The 20,927-nt window shown below is 33.7% G+C and overlaps 1 protein-coding gene, 2 long non-coding RNA genes and 1 pseudogene across 13 annotated transcripts; 3 read left to right on the top strand and 1 right to left on the bottom strand.

Annotated features, from left to right (window-relative positions):
- Positions 1–1,258: 1,258 nt before the first annotated feature.
- On the top strand, positions 1,259–3,015 carry LOC147922863 (UDP-glycosyltransferase 91C1 pseudogene; annotated as a pseudogene). The gene has a single exon (XR_015589517.1). The product of XR_015589517.1 is annotated as a UDP-glycosyltransferase 91C1 pseudogene (transcript).
- A 5,531-nt stretch (positions 3,016–8,546) lies between these two features.
- On the top strand, positions 8,547–10,440 carry LOC104760951 (uncharacterized). 8 transcript variants are annotated; one of them, XR_002036414.2, is made up of 6 exons: positions 8,547–8,928; positions 9,141–9,195; positions 9,303–9,354; positions 9,484–9,651; positions 9,966–10,000; positions 10,080–10,440. It is a non-coding gene; the product is annotated as an uncharacterized LOC104760951 (long non-coding RNA). The 8 variants fall into 8 exon arrangements; XR_763065.3 differs by having other exon boundaries at positions 8,550–8,928; positions 9,469–9,651; positions 10,083–10,440; XR_763064.3 differs by having other exon boundaries at positions 8,562–8,928; positions 10,083–10,440.
- Positions 10,441–10,676: 236 nt separating this feature from the next.
- Positions 10,677–12,465, bottom strand: LOC104760950 (uncharacterized). 3 transcript variants are annotated; one of them, XR_763062.3, is made up of 6 exons: positions 12,229–12,436; positions 11,693–11,756; positions 11,414–11,508; positions 11,273–11,328; positions 11,099–11,151; positions 10,677–10,944 (listed from the first exon to the last, which is right to left on the bottom strand). It is a non-coding gene; the product is annotated as an uncharacterized LOC104760950 (long non-coding RNA). The 3 variants fall into 3 exon arrangements; XR_763061.3 differs by lacking the exon at positions 11,273–11,328 and having other exon boundaries at positions 12,229–12,465; XR_763063.3 differs by lacking the exons at positions 11,099–11,151; positions 11,273–11,328 and having other exon boundaries at positions 12,229–12,419.
- A 5,512-nt stretch (positions 12,466–17,977) lies between these two features.
- LOC104778558 (uncharacterized) lies at positions 17,978–20,411 on the top strand. The gene is made up of 3 exons (XM_087497815.1): positions 17,978–19,114; positions 19,198–19,614; positions 19,784–20,411. Exons 1-3 carry the CDS (start codon positions 18,204–18,206, stop codon positions 20,409–20,411), a joined length of 1,956 nt encoding a protein of 651 aa, XP_087353941.1. The 5' UTR covers positions 17,978–18,203.
- The last annotated feature ends 516 nt before the right edge of the window (positions 20,412–20,927 follow it).

The raw sequence follows: 20,927 nt of genomic DNA, 5'->3' as shown, positions 1-20,927 counted from the left end.
GATTCATTATTAATTTTTTTACATGTTACTGTTCTTTTTTCACTAGAAAACTTTAGAATTCGTCTACCAACTGTCGTTGACGCTATTTTTTTTTTTTTTTTTGAACTTTGGAAAATATTATATGAAAAGCCTTTGTCAAAGCCATCTCTAAATTTGAAACATAATCATGTTTGGTGGCTAAGGTTTGTCATTGCACCTTTAAGATTTAAATTGAATGCGAAATTTCCAATTTCAATGGCTTATTGTAAATGTTAAGAAGGGATGGTGCAATCGCAGTAAATAAAATTGGTCACCAGTCACCAGTAAGAAATATTGTGTGATCGTCCCACTCTACTCCAATTTCATGATTGCTTTAAAATGTGTTTTCAAAAGTTTGAAAAAAGTGTCTTACAAATGTCTTACAAATGTCTTACAATATTATTTCGATTATTCAAGTGTTAGGAGCTTTAGCCAATTTGTGATGGTTATTATTGAGGATTAATGTTTGTATCTTAGGTATTACCTAATCAAAACCAATGCACATTTTCACCATTACTAATTAAACGAAAGAAGAACTTAATTAGGCATTTCACCATTGTGTGCAAGGGTAGAAAAGTAGAAACAATATTTTGATGCCAAGAATAGAACAAGACCGCCACTAATAAAAATAGTGGCACAAAGGCAACAGTTGGTCACAAATGGCAATTTACTTGTCAATGGCCACGAGTTATTCAGTCTTTATGCTTTGAGAATTTATCGTAAGAAAAATCATTTGTGGTTGATTTCGATTGTTAATTCTTTCGGGTTGATTGATATATTTTCTTATGGTAATAATTACTTCTCTGTTTCATATAAATTGATGTTTTAGAGAATATTTCTTGTTTATAAAAGATTGATTTTCTAAATTAAAAACTAAAATAATCTTTTTACTTTATATTTTATTCCAAATAGTATAATATTTAGTGGGTTATGATTTCTCTTTCTACCATAAAATAATTATAAATTAGTTTAAAAATAAAAAGTTTAATTTTTTCTTAATATATATGTGTGAAACTATTTAGTTTTCTTAATGCGTGAGACAGATGGAGTATGAAGTTTATTTGATATCACGAAGCCTAATGATGAATACCGTCAACGTGAGCTGTCCGATAATGAACTAACTTTAAAAATTCGTTCCAAACTAATCAAAAGTGTGTCATCCAGTTATTCTCGTGTTAATACGTTAATCATGTACTGAATATAAAATTTATATTTTATGTATACTTTTCTCCTCTGATAAAAAAATGTTATATATATATGTATACTTTTTTTTTAAACTCATATATAAATCTTACTTGTTATTTTTTTCATGTATTCATTTCTCCATCATTTCGTGTATAAAATAGCTATATAGGATGGCTGATTAAATTTTTGCAAATTAAGAAAAGCAAATATGGAGGACAAGAGAGAAGAAGAAGTTATGCACATAGCCATGTTTCCATGGCTAGCTATGGGTCATCTTCTTCCTTTTCTTAGTCTCTCCAAGTTGCTAGCTCAAAAGGGTCACAAGATCTCCTTCATATCAACACCAAGAAACCTCGAAAGACTTCCCAAACTACCATCAAACCTCTCCTCCTCCATCACCTTCGTCTCTTTCCCTCTCCCTCTCATCTCCGGCTTGTCTCCAACCTCAGAATCTTCCATGGACGTACCTTACATCAAGCAACAGTCTCTCAAAGCCGCCTTTGACCTTCTCCAGGCACCTTTGAAAGAGTTTCTCGGACGGTCTTCTCCGGACTGGATCATATTCGACTACGCTTCTCATTGGCTCCCTTCTATTGCGGCTGAGCTTGGTATCTCTAAGGCCTTCTTTAGTCTCTTTAACGCTGCAACTCTCTGTTTCTTAGGACCGTCTTCGTCTTTGATTGATGAGTTAAGAACTACGCCGGAAGATTTCACGGTGGTGCCCCCGTGGGTTCCGTTTAAGTCAAACGTCGCGTTTCGTTATCATGAAGTCACAAGATACGTTGAGAAGACGGATGAAGATGTAACCGGGGTTTCTGATTCTGTCCGGTTCGGTTACTCTATCGGCGAGAGCGATGCGGTTTTTGTCCGTAGCTGTCCGGAATTTGAACCGGAATGGTTTGGCTTACTAAAAGATCTGTACCAAAAACCGGTTTTTCCAACCGGATTTCTTCCTCCGGTTATTGAAGACGGCGACGACGATGATACAACATGGGTTTGTATTAAAGAGTGGCTCGACAAGCAGCGAGTTAACTCTGTGGTTTACGTGTCACTCGGCACCGAAGCGAGTCTCCGTCGTGAGGAAGTCACCGAGCTAGCTCTTGGGCTGGAGAAATCAGAGACACCTTTCTTTTGGGTTCTAAGGAACGAGCCACATATTCCAGACGGGTTCGAGAAAACAGTCAAGGGACGCGGCATGGTTCATGTTGGATGGGTTCCACAAGTGAAAATACTGAGGCACGAGTCAGTGGGAGGGTTCTTGACACACTGTGGCTGGAACTCAGTGGTGGAAGGGTTAGGGTTTGGTAAAGCTCCGATCTTTTTGCCGGTCCTGAATGAGCAAGGGCTTAACACGAGACTGTTGCATGGGAAGGGGATTGGTGTTGAGGTTTTGAGAGATGAGAGAGATGGGTCGTTTGATTCTTGCTCGGTGGCTGACTCGGTTAGATTGGTGATGATGGATGAAGAAGGTGAGTCAATAAGGGATACAGCTAAGCTGATGAAAGGTTTGTTTGGGAACATGGATGAGAATATTCGCCACGTTGACGAAATTGTCAGTTTTATGACAAGTAAAGGATCATCATCTAGTTGTTGATATGATTACGGCTGCCGTGGGAGCATCCAATCATGATATTTGGAAGAAAATAAAAAAGACACAAAAATAAATTTAAAATATTCGTCTAATCCAAGAAACTTCTGTCTTCGAAGTTGTCTAAAAAAATAAGAGTGTAAATGGTAACAACATATTTGATTGTATGACAGTTTTATTGTACCTTATTATTAACTTTAGTAGATAGTATATGCTGGTGAAAAGTATTAGCAAAACAAATACGATTTAAAATAAATAAGTGATATAAAATAATATTTGATTAGTAAAAAAATTACTAGTAGTATTGTTAATAAGAAAATGTTTTGGTTGTAGTAAGAAAAATTTTAAACATATTATTTTACTTTTAACAATATATTATATATATATATCTATCTATTTTTATATAACATTTAGAAAAAACGATAAAGATGTGGAACAATAATTTTTTTACAATTGAAGTATAATTCAAGAAACATGTATAATTTTTTAAAAATAAAGTAAATTGGATAATAAATTTACAAAATAATATTCTAAAAATAATATTTTGTTATTGTAAATAAAATTTTAATATAATTGATTTTATAAAAAAGTGAGAGAAACACATTTCTGATTAAAAAAAAACATTAGCATGCAATACATATATATACTTACAAAACCGCATAAAAAAATTACAAACACATGAATTATGAGAGTTAGTACTGATGCATACATTTTTCAGTTTCTTTTTGAAAAATTAAACCGCACATTGAACTATTATTTTTTACTAACAAAAGAAAAACGCACTGCATCTTTAAAAAGTTATGTTGATTGCTGAACTTAAAAGAGATCCATAAGAAACCGTCTTGTCATTTACAATTACGCCACTCCCATTCCCTACCTAAGTAATCCACATTAACATATTATGCCACTCGATTTTTTTTTTCACTGAAAATTTTCAATATATAATACAAGGTGAAATACAGGGGTGGAATGCGTTTTTGAAATCCTAAAGTCGGCGGAAAACAGAAATATCCCCGAAAGCTTAAGCCCAATACTCGCGAAACATAGATTACAACACAAGAGCCAAAAGAGAAACTCTCAAAATCATCAAAGAAGTCGGGAGAGAACATACGTTGCGGGACTACATCCTCAAAAGTCGATGTCGAAAAGATCTACAAACCCCAAAGGAAGAGATCCAAGGATAGAGGCCACCACGAAGATTTAACCCAACTGAGAACGAATACCTCAAACAAATAAGCATGGAACGCAAATCTAATTCCTAACCACCTAATCTTAAACCGTGAATCTAAATCTAGGACTTTGCATCCCCACAAGAGGTCACTGCCCACAAGAGGTTAGCCTTACAAGAACAGAAAAGGAACAGACCACGGCAAAAGACCTATTTATTTTTCTAATCTATGGCGGTGGAAGGAAACTTAGTTTTAAAGATTCAACGAACTGAAAAGAGGTAAAACGTAAGCTATCCTAAGCTAGACAAACAACCTGGCCGTAACTTCTTCAAGATCAAGAGCTAAACTATGACCCAAACAAACCAAAAGGCTAACGACAAGAGAGAATCACGGTCGCTTACACCATGGCCGGGGAAGACAACCAGTCGGGAGAAGAGGCACATAAACGACGATCCTCCGAAGATCGACACCATCCCAACAAAATGATACTGCACTGAATCTCATCTGGGACATCCCAAAAAACGAACGGCAAACCTTTGACAAAGGTCAGATCCACCGTCTACGAGACACGCCGGAACTGGATCTGCCTCACCATCACCGTCAAGAAGCCTTAGTCACCACCGAACCACTTCGCACACCGAGATCTCTAAGGCTTATAGTAAAACAAAGAAAAAACAGGAACAGATCTAGAAGCCCTCTCACAGCGCCGTGGTGGCCACCGGAGAGGCAACACGGGGAGTTACAGATGACGGCTTGACCTAATCGTTTTAGGGAGAAAAGAATGAGGAGAGAGAAAACCAAGCGGAAGGCTATTCATTGTTTAGGGTTTAGGTTTAGTCATAGCGATGTTATGCCACTCGATTTAAAACCATCTTTTTTGTTGGTTCAAACTTCTCAAATCGTTTCTCCTTCTTTCCTCTTCTCTCTCCTCTTTTTCTTATTTTTTTAATAAGAGTATTTGTATCATCAACCCCCAATGGGATTGGTCTAAAAGGTCTAAATAATTATTGTATTTGGAAAGGACAAATTTGTCTACGGATTAAACCATTATTTTTAGTATGAACCACAAATTGTTGTAAGCCAATTCTATTTGTATGTAAAAATGGTTTGCAGTAGATCCGCTTTGGTTTTGTCTCTATTTTCTTCAAACCCTTTTCTACTGCGAAGGCATGGTACTACAGAACTTCGCCAACCCTGTCCCCACCGGTGTCTAATGGCTCCAGTCGGATTGTCTACTCGCTAGTAACACTGCCACTCCATCGCCACCTCCTGCTCAGCTGGTGAGACTCTAGGGTTCCCGCTAATGAACATGTATCCATTGTTAGGCTCAGTAACGACTCTTCGGCCCACTACCAAAGACAATGATCCATGTTTTCATCTTTTGAGGCCCTAGTATGTGTACTTCATCTCCTTACCAATGTTATCCCGTTGGATATATTCGCTCAAATATCTTGAATTCCTGATGCCTAATCCTACTTGGTCATTGCTTTTTGAGCGTGTGAATTTGCTGGTCCACTTTCGAAAATGTATGTCTTGCGTTAGAACTCCTCTACCTAGATCTGTTACTGAGAGTGTTAAGTCAAGTTCAACATCTTTAATACCGGTTATCTCTGCTTGGTCAAGTCGAGGAATCCTCGGTAGCAGAACATTGGTGACTTCAGAGTTGCTTGATAGTTATGTTTGTCGAGGTCAGCTTATTAGCCCTGTCCGGATTCTTGCTTTGTGTAACCATAACTATGTATCTGATCCGACATATTGCTTGAATCCTATTCTTAAACCCTTTGATCCCTTGTATCATCTACCGCCATTAGATTGAAAGCTTAGGTCTGTTGACTTTTTCTAGAACCAAACCGACTATAAGCTTCATGTGAGGGATGATGATCCACCTGCTTTGTTACAGTTTAGCACCCTTCTTTGCGAATCCCGGTTAGCTTCATATAGAATCATGAGGTATGTTCCTAAAAGCTTAAAGGTTTTTGATCCCATGCTCTTGAACCCTCTCATGTTGGCAAAAAACCCCACAAGTGTTTCTCGTGGAACACAAGCTCAAATGCGTCATCAGCTAGAGCCACTTATGACCACCCGTTGGTCGAGGATTTCGTGTAGCCTAACTTCGAGTACGAATCCGCTTTCGTTCTAATAGACTTTTCAAATATTGTAAAACTTTTTCGAGTTGAAAATTCCTTTGTTAACCTCATGAAACTCTTGTTTTTAGCTTTTTATATTAATCTTAAATCATGTTGTAAGAACTCTCTTTTTTTTTGAGGTTTAGACTGAATGAAAGTTTATTGTTATCAAAAAAAAAACGATTGACAGTTTTTTTGGTTCGTAAACTACGATTAAAATATATAAGAATTTGCAATCTATGAGTTTGTTATTATCATATAATAAAATCCAGCAAAAACCGAGTCTACTATAGAAGCCTAAATTTAAAGTCAACTATCAGCTAAATATGTCAATGAAATTTAATAGATGAAAGCGTATTTGGTATGAGTCCAGTAGTTGAAAAACTACATTACACTTATTTCAAGTACGTATCCGTTTCTCTCTATCATTGTCTCAAGCTATGGATAAATGGGAAAGTGTTTCATTGAAGAACTACCACAGTCCCACAATCAAGGTATACTGCCACAGAAATAAGTATGTTGTTCTTTTGTTTTTTGATCATAAATCATAAATTAAGAAGTTGCTTAATTTGTGATTGGCTTAGGACATCAAGACTGTTCCATGACGAGGAAGAAGATGATCTTGACTTGTTCTGCTTCGTGATCAAAACAATGACGCTACCTTAACCTGACCTTTAATAATTGGTATTGTATTACTAATTCCTTTCTTCTTCTTTCTTTTTACCTTGTAAGACCTTTTCTCTACTCTTTTCTGTCTTCTTACTATTTTCAACTTCTAGATTTCTCGATTTTGTGGAGTTTATACACGAGTTGTATAGTTTTACTAAATAGATCAAGATTTTGTTGTATACTCTTAGAATTCATATTAGTCCCCCTCTTTTATATCTCTCCTGAGCTATCAAAATTCTTCACTCATCTCTCTTACTATATATTGTTTCACATACATTTAGATCCTAGAGATATTTGTAATCATATCTCCTATATATTAAAAGAGAAGTACTCTCACCAAAAAACTGATGTGTTGCGGTTACAGAACTCATTTAACCTTTTTAATAAATGTTCTTATTTTTCATTGTTATTTACATAAACATGCCACTAGAATATTATGAGCCAATATTTTTTCTATTAGTTTATAAATATGAAAGATTTAATCAACTATTAAATCCAAAAATATATTTAGTTATCATTTTCATAACTTATTTACTTATTAAAAGTAAATTACATTTCACAAACAAGAGAAAAAATTATTTATTTATTTATCATTTTTATCGTTTTTCTCATTGCATTTTTAAACTTAGGATTAGTTTAAATTAAATCAGTTAATTTAATAATATTCCTTTATCTATGTAATAGTATAGTGATATAGATAATAATGTGAAACAAAAAATATGTGAATTTGATTTTTAGAAATAGAAAAAGACATCAAAACTTTCTACACCACCTCAAAATTCTTTTCCAAGTTTAAATATTTCACGGGTAAAACGTATTTTACAGAAAATAAACGCAAATTTGAATAAACGAAAATAACTTTACTTACGTATTTTATTTTATACAAACGAGTCTTAAATCTCAAATAATAATTTACTCATAAAATTGTATTTAAATCGATTTATCCCGCACATAGTGCGGATTGATATCTAATTCTATATATAGGAAAAAGTCATGTTCTAAAATACAAATCTTACATATAAAACCAATTTTCATATATACATTTATCATAGATTATTGTGTGAAACTAAATGAGCAGAAATAATGAAATGTCGTTCAAACCAATCAATACATGGAATATTTCGATTACGTGGACAAAATTAGATTTACAAGAAATTCCATTGAGAATTATATATAGAAGAAAATAGTGATATATCAACATAGAAAATTATTGCAACAAACCAATATATCATTAAATATATATATATATATATATATATATATATATATATATATTTATCAATCACATGTTGTTTGTTTTAGTTTTCACCATATATTCAATTCTCGAATGTAACGATGATGTACACAATATATATCAAATAATTTTATAATTGGTTATTACATATTTGATAAAATATGATATAAAATTAACATTTGCAGAAACATATAAAAATATTTTCACGAAGAATACAAGTTAAACCACACTTTATATCGCAGGTCGTACTTTGTAAATCCACCATAGGCGTTGAAGCTTCATGATGCAAAACAAGGTGAGGAGTTTTTTCAGGCAATAAACTTCGTGTTCCTTCGACACCCCGAAATGTTACGATAGTCATCACTACAAATCAAACCATATTTTATCTTATAAATTATAAACATAAACATGTACTTTTCATAAATATATGAAATTTGAAACTAACCGTATGTAACAATCAAGAAACTAACGAAAGCAAACTTCATTGTTTTTTTTCTCCATGTAATTGACTATTACAAAAGTTGTTGAGGATATGGTTGGTACCGAAGGCCTTCCCCAAGGGGGAGTTTTAAGAGGGTATGTAACTCAAAACAAGAAAAAAAAAAAAAAAAATTAAGAGGCTCTCTTGTTTAATATACTGGATTTGAGAATAAGAGACTGTACGTGTCAATTATTTGTTGGCCAAGAAAACTCTCGACTATTTTCTCTTTCTCCTCTCTCTCTCTCTCTGTCTACGAAGATATTGAAATATCAGAAGAGATATCTCTGAAAAAATTGATTGAAAGCTCGGTTTGAGTGATTCAATTACTTGTGACCTCCGGCGATGCATGTAATCTGAGAACAAAGGGGGAGGAGCTTGAGACCAGAGACGCTGAGCATGAGAAGCTTAAGTTGGAGTTGAAGAAACTTCAGAAGATGAAGGAGTTCAAACCTAACATGGTATAACCCTCTAGATCTATTGCTTTTGGTTATCGATTTGGTGATTAGATTAGAATTTGGTTTGGTTTTGGATTGATAGAAGTTTGTGATTTTGGATTGATAAAGCTCTACTATTTTCTGTTAGTTTCATGTTTTGTCAATGTAGAAATTATCATTAGAGATTATCCAACTCAGTGAGGTCTCTTATTGCTGCAATTGGCAAAATTTTGCAGATGAAAAAAGAGTTGCAGAGAGTGGAATCTTCTGGTAAAGCTTTTGCATCCGCAGGTTGTCCTCCAACAAAGCTTTTAGCTGATGTTCAGCTGCTTGATGATCTCATTTCTGTTTGGTTGCATTGGTGAATCTGATGTTTATGTGTTGGTTGTGATTTACAGAAAAAAAAGCATGGTACGGTCAATGAAAGATTTCAATTCCAAATTCTACAAGGTGAATAAGCTATATAATGAATTTTAATCTCTATTGGTGTCATTGATTTGTTTGCTTTCTTAGTTTAGCTGTTGAGATGGAATCTCCATTTGCTTATACTATATATGATTTAAGTTGAATGAGTTTCAGGTTTGGACTCTCTGTTCTCTGTCAAACAAGAAAAATTGGTGGTGGTGTTAGAGCTGCGGTGGTTATTGGTGGTCTCGGTCTTTACGGCGCTACGCACTCTCTCTCTACAATGTCGATGGAGGTCATCGAGCTATTGTCTTCAACCGCCTTGTTGGTATCAAAGACAAGGTTAGTCCCTGCCAAAAAAAAAAATGATTTCCTCTGAATCTGTAAATTGAATATTCGCCTTTAGTATCAACAATTGTGTCTTGTGTTTGTGACATCTAGCTGAATTTAGGTTAGGCTTACCGTTAGTAGTGAGTCTTGTGTTTGTGGCATCTAGGTTAAGTTTACAAGGTTGTTTTGTTAGTCTAGATTTGATTCTCGTTTGTAACAGTCAATCTTGATGCACTATATATATAATATTTGCTTGCTTGATTGTGTGGTTTCGGTCTATGAACTATACATGATAAGCTTGTGTTGTGTGGGATTGAAACATTCAGGTCAAAATTGGACTTAGGGTTCTCACCAGAGAGAGGTTAGCTAATTGGCTGTAAATACATGTTATTGATTCCTTCTTTTCCCTTTTCAAATAACCCTATATTGGTAAAATATAGCAGCTAGAGGAACAACCAAGCGTTCTTAACACTGAGGAAGATCGAAGCAGCTAGCTAGAGAGATCGCACAAACCATCTCAAAATCGGCAAACAAGGTCTACTTGAGCTCTGACAACCTGCTGCTTAACCTGCAGGCGATGGACCTTGATGTGAAGGCCAAGAAGTAGAAGATGCTATGACTAAACCACACCAGAGCTCTCTCTTCCATAATTATCTTTCTGATTCTGCAATAATTTCATATTCTAGTTTAAATTTTTTATTTTCAACAAAAGAAAAAATTCAAATTAAGAGACTCAAAAGTAAAACCCACCATTGGATTGGAGGAGAAATTTTAATTAAGATTCCCAAAGTTTTTATTCTACTAAAATTACATAATATATTACTTAAAAATTTTAAGAGGCTCAAATATATAACCCCCCATTGGGGTTGCCCTAAGGGCATATCCATTGGGAGATAACTATTTTGAGGCTCTTGTATTTTTTTAGTTTTAGAAAGTGTACTTTTACAAAATAAGAACTTTTGGTTTGTTAATTAAAATTATACTCCTCCAATGGTAAGATCTAATTGGAGTTCTTATATTTTAAATTTTCCTAAACATTTGCAAATACTTATTATAACCTTTCCATAAGACCAACATGTTAACATTGATATTAGATTACAAAGACTGTGACAGTAGAAAAAACATTGGGTTTCGGAGATTACAAAGCATGTATTATTATTATATATGGACACGAAACAACAACAAAGGTGGTGCTTGGATCGATGATATTATGTGTAGTACCTCACGGAGAGGCTTAACATATCTGGAAATGCTTGGCCTCACGTTCAGATGGCTTGCAAGTTTCTGTCCCAGAGATCGATCAGACTGAAAGATAGATTAAAATTGTTAGTTTTGCTCAAAATAACCAGATGATATATAGTATAAGCATATGGAGATTCCATCTCAACAGCTAAACTAAGAAAGCAAACAAATCAATGACACCAATAGAGATTAAAATTCATTCTATAGCTTTATTCACCTTGTAGAATTTGGAATTGAAATCTGTCATTGACCATACCATGCTTTTTTTTTCTGTAAATCACAACCAACAAAAACAGAAAATACACTTGTACAGATCTATTCACTATTGTACAGACCGACATGGAGAATGTGAAAGACCAAACCAAAGTGTGGGATGAATATAAACAATAACCTGCATCGAGAATTTGAAAGACCAACTCCCTTTGCAAACAATACAAATAAACAGAGCTGAAGAGAGAACATGAACTGAATTTGATATGGTCTACTGGTCGTTACAAATGGTATCAGAATGGTTATTAAGAATGTTACTTACCCTTTCACATTTTGCTGATGACTGCATTCGGCTTCAGAGGCTTCACAAAGAGGACCTTAATATCTCCAGCTTTCACGTCACTCGCAACTTATATTCTGCACAAGAAAAATGTTCTACTCATCTTTCCAAGTTTTAACATAGTCAAACCAAAGACAACTCAGCTCAGAAAGCACTAGCTCACAAATTATAAGAATGTGAGAAGGTTGAAACTATGAAACTACAGAAATAAAACTTCCAAATGTCAAGAGATCAGCTTAATAACTCATAGGAAGATGATACCTCTCCGGTGTTGACAGTCAGTACCATAAATCTGCAGTTCCTGCACCTGCGATATTGGTATCAACTGAATCCAGAGAGGTCAGAATCAAAGCTGAGACAACAAAACATTAATAAGACTTACACAGGCAAATACATATATATACACTAAACTAAAACAATTGTGTACTTTTTGATCTACAAAACAAACACAAGACCATGGTATCTCTCTAATCATCCTCAAGCTTTTGTATCTTAATCTAGTTCCTCTAAAGACATAGCCTTTTTGTGGCAACAAAATCACGTTTCCTCTGCTAACCAATATCTCCTTATCTCTGTTATTATCAACCGATCTCTCCTCCACCTTCATATCATCCCTTTCCGTCAGTTTGATATACCTAATTCCTCAAGTCAAAGATCTATAGTTCAAGCACACAAATCTATTCTCCTCCCAAACCGATAAAACGACCCTAAATTGACCAAATCTTTTATATATACACAAGAGACGATTTATTCAGAAGACTAAACAATAATTCATACAAATTGAAACATGAAATTACCATCAGATGGAGATTGGTTAACCAACGACGACTCTCAAATCTCTTGTTGATTGATCAGAATCTCTGATTTGTTGTTTTGATTGCTTAATAAACACCTCCGACTGAAGATTGTTTGGTCAGTAATTTGATTGGAGATTTGTTAATCAACAAGATCAAAGTGAGGCAAAAATTTCCCTCCGCTTCGAGAGAAGAAAGAGATGAAAGAAAATAAATTGTTTTTATATAGTAAATTAGACCAATTAGATAGTGACACCACACCAACTTTACCCAACATTTTTGATTTATTTTTAATCCCAATTAAAATAAGAGTCTTGCTAAAAAAACCAATGGATTTGCTCTAAGGGGGGGATTGAGCTATTGTGGAACTGCTTTTATAGAATGGAGATATGTTATGTTTTGGTCAAACACATGTCAAATTATACATAATATCTTGGTTGCATGGAAAAAAAACAGATACGCATAAGCGAAACGTTTAGGAAATGGAAAACGATTTTTTCTAAAATGAAGAAATAGAAACATATATATATATATATATATCTTATCTTATATAATAATGTAGAGTTGCCTTCTAAATTTTTCTTTATGAGCTTGATAAGTGGCACATTTGGAGCTGACACCTGTTTTGGAAAGAAAAATTTATTTCTCCTTATTGCAAAAAAAAAAATTTCTCTCTTATTGTGAAAAAAAAAAAAATTCTCTTAATCCACTAAATAAAAATCAAAATTAATTAAATTTTGTTAAAGCTTCTCGGATGCATTTATACAAATAGAGGATGAAATATTAACACAGATTTTTTCTTCTTTATTTTTTTTTGTCAGACAAAGTCAAACAAATAGAATTACAACATTTTTCTAAGCTTAACACGTAGTCCATTGGAGCTAAATTTCTCTTAATCCACCAATTTTTAAATAAAAACAAAAGTTAATTATATAAGAAGAATTTTGTTAATTACGAGGGTGTATTTAGACAAAAAGAGAATGAAACGTTAACACATTTTTTTTTCTTGGTCAAACAAACACAAATTCCTTCTAAAATTATCTACATTGAAAGAATTATAATAAGTTCAATTCGCTAAATAAATAAAAAAAGATAGAAATCATTCCTCGGACTGTTTTAAATCAAAAATACACATAACTTGGTTTGCTTTAATGGAATATTATTTTCCTTAAACTTTAAATTGGTTTGACTTAATGAAAGTGGATGCGTTTCACATATATTTTTTGTTTACTATAGTCCTTGGGATTAAGAGGACAAAATTGAATTCACAATCATGCCAATAAATTATATATATGTTACACCACCTCCAAACAACTACTACACACACAATATTTGCCAAACTAGATTTATCGATTTTGTCGAGTTTATAGACGAGTTGTATAGTTTTACTAAATTGATCAAGATTTTGTTGTAGACTCTTAGAATTCATATTCCTCCTCTTTTATATATCCCTCCTGAGCTAACAAAAAACATGAAAAACAAAAAATAAAACACGCTCTTCAAAGTAAAACCATATGGAAAATATTTCAATTGCACTAATAGAACGAGAGCAAAACCAAACTTAATAATAGAACAGTAACATGTTTAAATGCTTTAATTTGACAATGAGATTTAAAAGGTCAAACTGATTACACAATAATAACAATTAAATATATACATATAACTCACAACACAAAAGAAATCAACTGTAATATTAAAAGTTTAATACAAAAAATAATGACAATTAAATGAGATATAATTACAATAACAAATAATCACATTTGTTTATAATTAATTACTAGATATTCATCCGCGGTGTATATATTTTTATTTATAAATAAATAATATAATTTATTATTTGTGACAGCTTGTCCCATAGGAAGATTATTAAAGGGTGTGGACCAGAATTCGAGAAACGTCTGACGCACCAATAATCTACCGGTGGATATAGATATCCACAGTGAGAGGTTGGGATCGATGCCCTGCAGGACCAGCTTGAGGTCCATTGGGGCAGCTAGCGGTGAGCTAGTGGGGTCCGTGGGACGGGTTGTCACACTATATAAAAAGATTGTGTAATTATAAATTATAATCATATATTTTCTTGTTTAATAGATATAGAAAGTTGATCTCAACTACAACTATTTAGGACATATATATGGTATAGAGAGACTAATTAAATTTGAATAGGATCCTTATCTCTTTAGTTATGTTCCATAACACTTATAATCCAATTTTGACTCTTATTATTTGTCGTAAGTTAGTGACGTGATTGAATAAGTTTCAGCAATTTTTTTAGTTGATATTGTAATTTATAATTTTTTCAGATCATTCATAAACATGTAAAAGGGTTTGGAATACAAATAGAGGGTTTGGAATACAAATAGAGTGATACCAATAGGTTTGTTTTCTTGAATCATATTCTCTCTTCTAAAATTTCTCCTTATCGATAGAATGTGAAAATAATTTTCTTGTTTAGTGGATATAGAAAGTCGTTATCAATTACAACTACTAATTAAGGAGAAATTAGTGGTATTCAGAAACTAATTAAATAAGGAGTTGAAAAGAAATTAGTTATGTTCCATAACTATATAAAAAGAATATATTTGGAAATCTTATATTTAAAACCATGCTTTTTATTGAAGTAATTGAATCATAAAACTGCTACAAATCAGCACTTATTTTGGGGCTAACCAAGCTAAAACAAAAACTGCAAACGATGAAAGTTTCAGCATGGGAAAGAATGAAAATTTAAAACAAAAACTTGAATGGAAACAAATAGAACTGCCGTGAATCACTAATTCTTTTCAACCTTGACCTTAACTCCTGCGATTTTATCATTTCCCTCTATCTTTGAGTTGTTCCTAGCACATCCTTGATCAATACCCTTTTTTTTTTTTCCACCCTCATGTTTGTCGTCTTTCCCCTCAGATATTGAAAGAACACCTACAGGTCCAAACTCTGGATTAGACTTTTCTAAGTCTATTGGTTCAATACACAGCTTCTTCGAAGTTGAGGATTGATCAAAAGCACTTCCATTGTTTGGATAAACACGCTTGGACGATGGAGTAATCGAGTCAGTAGTTTCTGGATCATATGCTAACATGAGAGGTCCCTCTAAGTGAAAAGAAAAATTCGGTTAATTATCCACCATTAGACGTAGTAAAATCTGATCACCAAAGGATATGACGATAGGATTTTATCATCACAAAACATGTTGATGCGGAGAACACAAATGATGATGCTTCCATCAGAATGTTGGCATGATCTGAAAACCCTCTCGGCGAAGGAACCCCATAAGGTACATGTCATTCTCTCATCTCTATACAATAGAAGAAGTATATGTATTAGATAATATATTTATCTATAGATAGTATAGGTATCAATATATAAAACCAATTTTTGAAGACATAATTACGTTTCATCGTTAAACTCGAAATTAAGCTTTGTATTTGGCTTATTGTTGGCTTCCAGATTCTCCAAGTCACCAACGCTGACAATTTGGCCAGTAACATCTGAAAAATGATTATATGGTTAGTAAATCATGTTTACTGGAGTGTTCAAATGAAATCTAAATCTATATATACTTACCAACCAAAATATGGGGATTAAGTTCCCCACTTTGGATCTGTTGGAACTTTGACAATGACAGGAAGGTAGAATCAGATACAGGATCACTGTGCAAAACCAAAGTTCTGTTGATGAAGGTCATCTTGTACAGATGGGTAGTTGGACTGAACTGACCAGTTGCGTAGCTAAGTCCGAAAGTCTCAATGAAAACCCGGTTACCAACATGGAGCTTATTCACGTACTTGGTAGCCAATTCCTTCCTAACTGATGCATGAATTTTTTTCCCCTACAATGTGTAGATATAAATGATGCATTAGTTGAACCGCGAGAGAATATGTGGATGTGTTTCATTAGCAAAAGAATTAGTGAAATTGTTCTTACCAGAGAATCTGAGACAACCAACTCAAGAGATTCACTAGTACTTTGACGCCATGGGGAAAGTGTTTACGGTTTCTTGTGAGTATTGTATGGGTTTAAAATTGCTTATGATAGTCGGGTTGGCAATGTTACATGTTTATAGGACAATGATTAGGGCGAGTAAATGAAATCAGTTTTAGGAGATAAAATATTAGAGTCAGCGAATAATTAGAGATATTATAACTACAAATTTGGTTTGATAGAATATTTGTGGAATATGTTATATTTTGGTTGTAAATGCTGTTTCTTTGTTTTGATTTTGAAGATATGTTGGAGGGTAAAAATATTTGCAAATCAAGGAGATCAGAAATCTCGGCGTCCTTTAGATAAAAGAAGAGTTTAATGGTAATTGTGTCATTGGCGATACTTTAGGAAATCTGAATAGGGGAAGATATTGTTAAAATAAAATCCTAATTTGTTTATGATTCTTCAGTAAATGTTTATATGAAATTTTAGTTTGCCAAAAAAAAAAAAATGATTAGGTGAAATTTAATACAATGGCAGTCTTGTAAATAGGTGGCAAGTTCGAGATTTATTTGCTAAATGTATTTGGAAAATGTATATATAGATACTGAAAGTAAATGATGAAAAAAAAAAACAAATTACTCAGAAAATCAAATCTTATTTTAGCAACAAAACCCAAATGGATTATATGCAAGCAATTCAACCACACAACAAACTCCTGCTTAAAATCAAACGACAACACTGACAAAAAAGCAGCATCAGCTGCACAATCACTTTCTTTGATTGCCACATACTACAACCAAATGGTACACATTATACAATTTTAAGTTGTGGTTTCGATCCAAATTTTCTGAGACATCGAAGAAACAATTTCATGTGTGATTAATCAATAATTTAACAAATTTATAAAAGCATATATTCTCTCATTTGGAGCGGACAGCCCCCAATTACCTACTGTTTTTTCGAAATCGAAGATCACAATCCAAATACTACAAGAAAACATGATGTAGAAGTGGTAAAAGGACAATGAATGCTCAATATGTTTTGAAGATCTACATAGACATGAAATATTAACACTATCTTGCAATCACAAATTACACCATGAATCACTATTGTAACATGGTTTTACTCTACGCTGCACGGAATCGCGAGAAGAGCGACGTTTCGCGTTCCCGAAGCGGAAGCGGAATCGGAAGCGCCGGGAATCGCTCGGAATCGTCAAGGAATCGCGATTCCAGAAGTGAGGCGTTTAGAAGCGTGGTGGAATTGACGTTTCAGAACTGGAATCGTCACTGGAGTTGATCGGAATCGTTTGATAGTATTGTGTCAGAGAAGATGAAAAATCACTAGCTATTGGGCTTATAGTTTTTGTGGCCCAAGTTCAGCTTAACCCACTTAAACGTAAAAGTTGAAATTGATTACAAGATTTATTATTTTTTCTATGTTAAAAGCTACTAGGTTAAAAGTAAAACCTAGATAAGAAGCTGTAAACTGAAAAGTCTCTAAGTTCGTAACTCTTAATCTAAACCTCTGAATTTTCTTTCTCAAATCACCAACTAGAAGAGACAAAGGTAAATTAAAAGCTATTTTTTCTGAATACTAATCTAATCATATCTTGTTTTTGTTTGTTTTTCTTGTATTAATTGTGATGATGGTTCGTACATATTGTTTAATTGTTGTGCTCTGTTTTCTTTGTTGTGTTCTGTTTTCTTTGTTGTACTCTGCTTTCTTTCTGTTTTCAGTTTTTCACTTTCAGTTATAGATTAACATTTATGATATGATTAGTAGTTGACATTTTTTTTTTCTCCAGAAATATAACGACACCATGTCTCAAAATTCTCCAAATATTGTAGTAGATGACAAAGCACCTTTGTGGATCTATGTGAAAAGAATTGAGAAGCTGGCTGGAGGAGGGTCATGGAGGTTTCAATGCATTTTTTTGCAATATTTTGTATGTGGGATCTCATAGTAGAGTTTTGAGTCATTTGTTACAAGAAGGAATTAAAGGAATTAAAGGATGCTTGAAGGTTACTCCTCAACAAAGAGCTCACATGAAAAAACTAGTTGATGAATGCAAGGAGAGGATAAAACGTGCAGCTCCTAAATCAGTCCCATTACCTTCATCATCGAGGAACCCTTCTAGTTCTTCTCTTGATTATGACATGAGCTATAAAGTTCCTGATACAAGTGAGTCTGATCCTAAGAGGAGAAAGGGAATGGGTCTTTTAGATAAAGCATTTAAGAATGAAGCTAGGGAACAATGTGATGGTGAGGTAGCTAGAATGTTCTACACGGGTGGTTTGTCTTTCAACGTTGCGAGAAATCCTCACTACCGCAACTCATATGTGCGTGCATCACAAATTCCAGGATATGTTCCACCTGGGTATAATGCACTAAGAACGACACTTCTTCAAAAAGAAAGAAAGAACATTGATATGCATTTGCAGCCTTTGAAGAACACATGGAAACAAAAAGGAGTTAGTATATGTAGTGATGGTTGGTCAGATCCACAAAGAAGGCCAATATTTAATTTGATTGCTGCAAATGAGAGTGGTCCAATGATGTTAAGGGCGATCAATAGTCAAGGTGAAACAAAAACTGGTGAGATGATTGCAGAACTGATCATAGAATGCATAAAAGAGGTGGGGCATGAGAATGTGGTCCAGGTAGTCACCGATAATGCTTCAAACTGTGTAAAAGCTGGTTCACTTATTTCAGCCAAATTTCCTACTATCTTTTGGACACCATGTGTGGTACATACATTGAACCTTGCTTTGAAAAACATTTGTTCACCATCAATGGCCACAAGAAACAATGAAGATGTATATGAAGCTTGTTCTTGGATAAAGTCTATAAGTGAAGATGTGACTTGGATCAAGAATTTCATTATGAATCATGGAATGAGGCTTGTAATGTTCACCAAACATTGTGACCTTAAGCTCCTTACGATAGCTTCTACGAGGTTTGTAATGTTCCACCTGAGTTAAATATTATTTATATTCTTTAATATAAAGTCTAATTAGATCATTAATTTTGTCTTTATAGGTTTGCCTCCACAGTTGTAATGTTGAAACGATTCAAAAAAATAAAAACTGGTTTACAACAAATGGTAATCAGTCCTAAATGGGATGATTATAAAGAAGATGGTGTGGATAGAGCATCTACAGTGAAGCAAATAATATTAAATGAGATATTTTGGGATGATCTTGAATATGCTTTATCTTTTACTTTGCCTATCTATAGTGTTATTAGAGCTGCTAATACTGATAAACCTTCCCTTCATCTAGTCTATGAATGGTGGGATAGTATGATTCAAGATGTGAAGAAGGCTATTTTTAAAAAAGAAAGAAAACAACTTGATGATGATTCTGTTTTTTGGAATGCTATTCGTTCTGTTTTGACATCTCGATGGAGCAAAAACAACACTCCTCTTCATTGTATGGCACACTCTCTAAACCCCAGGTACGTAACTTTTAGTTATACTAATTCTTGTCTACATGCATGCACTAACGTGATCAAAGTCTATTATATATATATAAACGTACGTGTGTCACTTACTCACTTTATGATGGATCATTGCTTTCTTTGTGGCTTATTGTATATTTAAATATCATACTTTTGTTGGCTGCAGGTATTATAGTTCAGAGTGGCTTGGAGATGAGAACAATAAAAAAGCTCCACATCAAGATTTGGAGATTACTAGAGAAAGAAAGAACTGCATCATGAAGTATTTTCCAAACACAGATGAAAGAAGAGAGGTTAATGTTGAATATTCTAATTTCTCTTTATGTTTGGAAGATTTTGGTAGTGTCGATGCTATTCATGATAAGTTTATTCTAGAACCTTTGAGATGGTGGGCAGTTCATGGTTCTTCAGCACCAACACTCCAAACCTTAGCGTTTAAGTTGCTTGGACAACCCTCTTCATCCTCATGTTGCGAAAGAAATTGGAGTACTTACAAATTTATACACTCTGCAACAAGAAACAAAATTGTTCCACAAAGAGCTGAAGATTTGGTATTTGTGCATACTAATCTTCGTCTTTTATCAAGAAAGAGTTCTGGTTATAAAGAAGGTCCGAATCATATGTGGGATGTAGGAGGTGATCAATTTGATTCTTTGGATGAGATTAATCTAGGGAGACTTGAGTTTGCAGATCTTTCTCTTGATGAACCAGAGTTAGAGGCAGTTGTGTTTGGTAGAGTTGATGAAGACGAGAATGATGAAGACGAGAATGATGAAGACGGTCTCGACCAGTGACTTGTTGCATAATTTTATATTCAAATGAGTTGTAATTTTTGTAATATTTATATGATTATGTATTGAAATGTTGTTTATAATGTAAATACTATGATTCTACTTTTGGTATTTTCTTTATATATATATATATAATTTTTAGTATTTTCTATAAATACGCTTCCAACAAGTACCCGCTTCCTATTTTTTCAAAAAATTTCGCTTCGCCGCTTCCAAACGCTTCCGCTTCCGCGTACCCGTTTCGGATTCCATGCAGCTTAGGTTTTACTACATGCTACATACTATTGAAGTTATATTCTAGACAAACAAATATCTCTATTTTAATATGTAAACAAAAAAAAATGTTCAACAAAAGATCCAAACATGTTTGTTGCTAAGAGATCCAAGCTAAAGCTTAAGAAAAATATTGTATTTAGTTTTTTTTATAATGACATAAGACTTTAACTTTTCATTAAGATAATGACAATACATATAATTTTTTTTTATCAACAATAATGACAATAATTTTAAAAGAATGAA

This window comes from Camelina sativa, chromosome 18 (assembly GCF_030686135.1).
Source record: "Camelina sativa cultivar CO46 ecotype springtype chromosome 18, ASM3068613v1".
Taxonomy (NCBI): domain Eukaryota; kingdom Viridiplantae; phylum Streptophyta; class Magnoliopsida; order Brassicales; family Brassicaceae; genus Camelina; species Camelina sativa.
The sequence above is the reverse complement of the archived record's forward strand: the minus strand, read 5'-3'. Positions and strand labels throughout refer to the sequence as shown.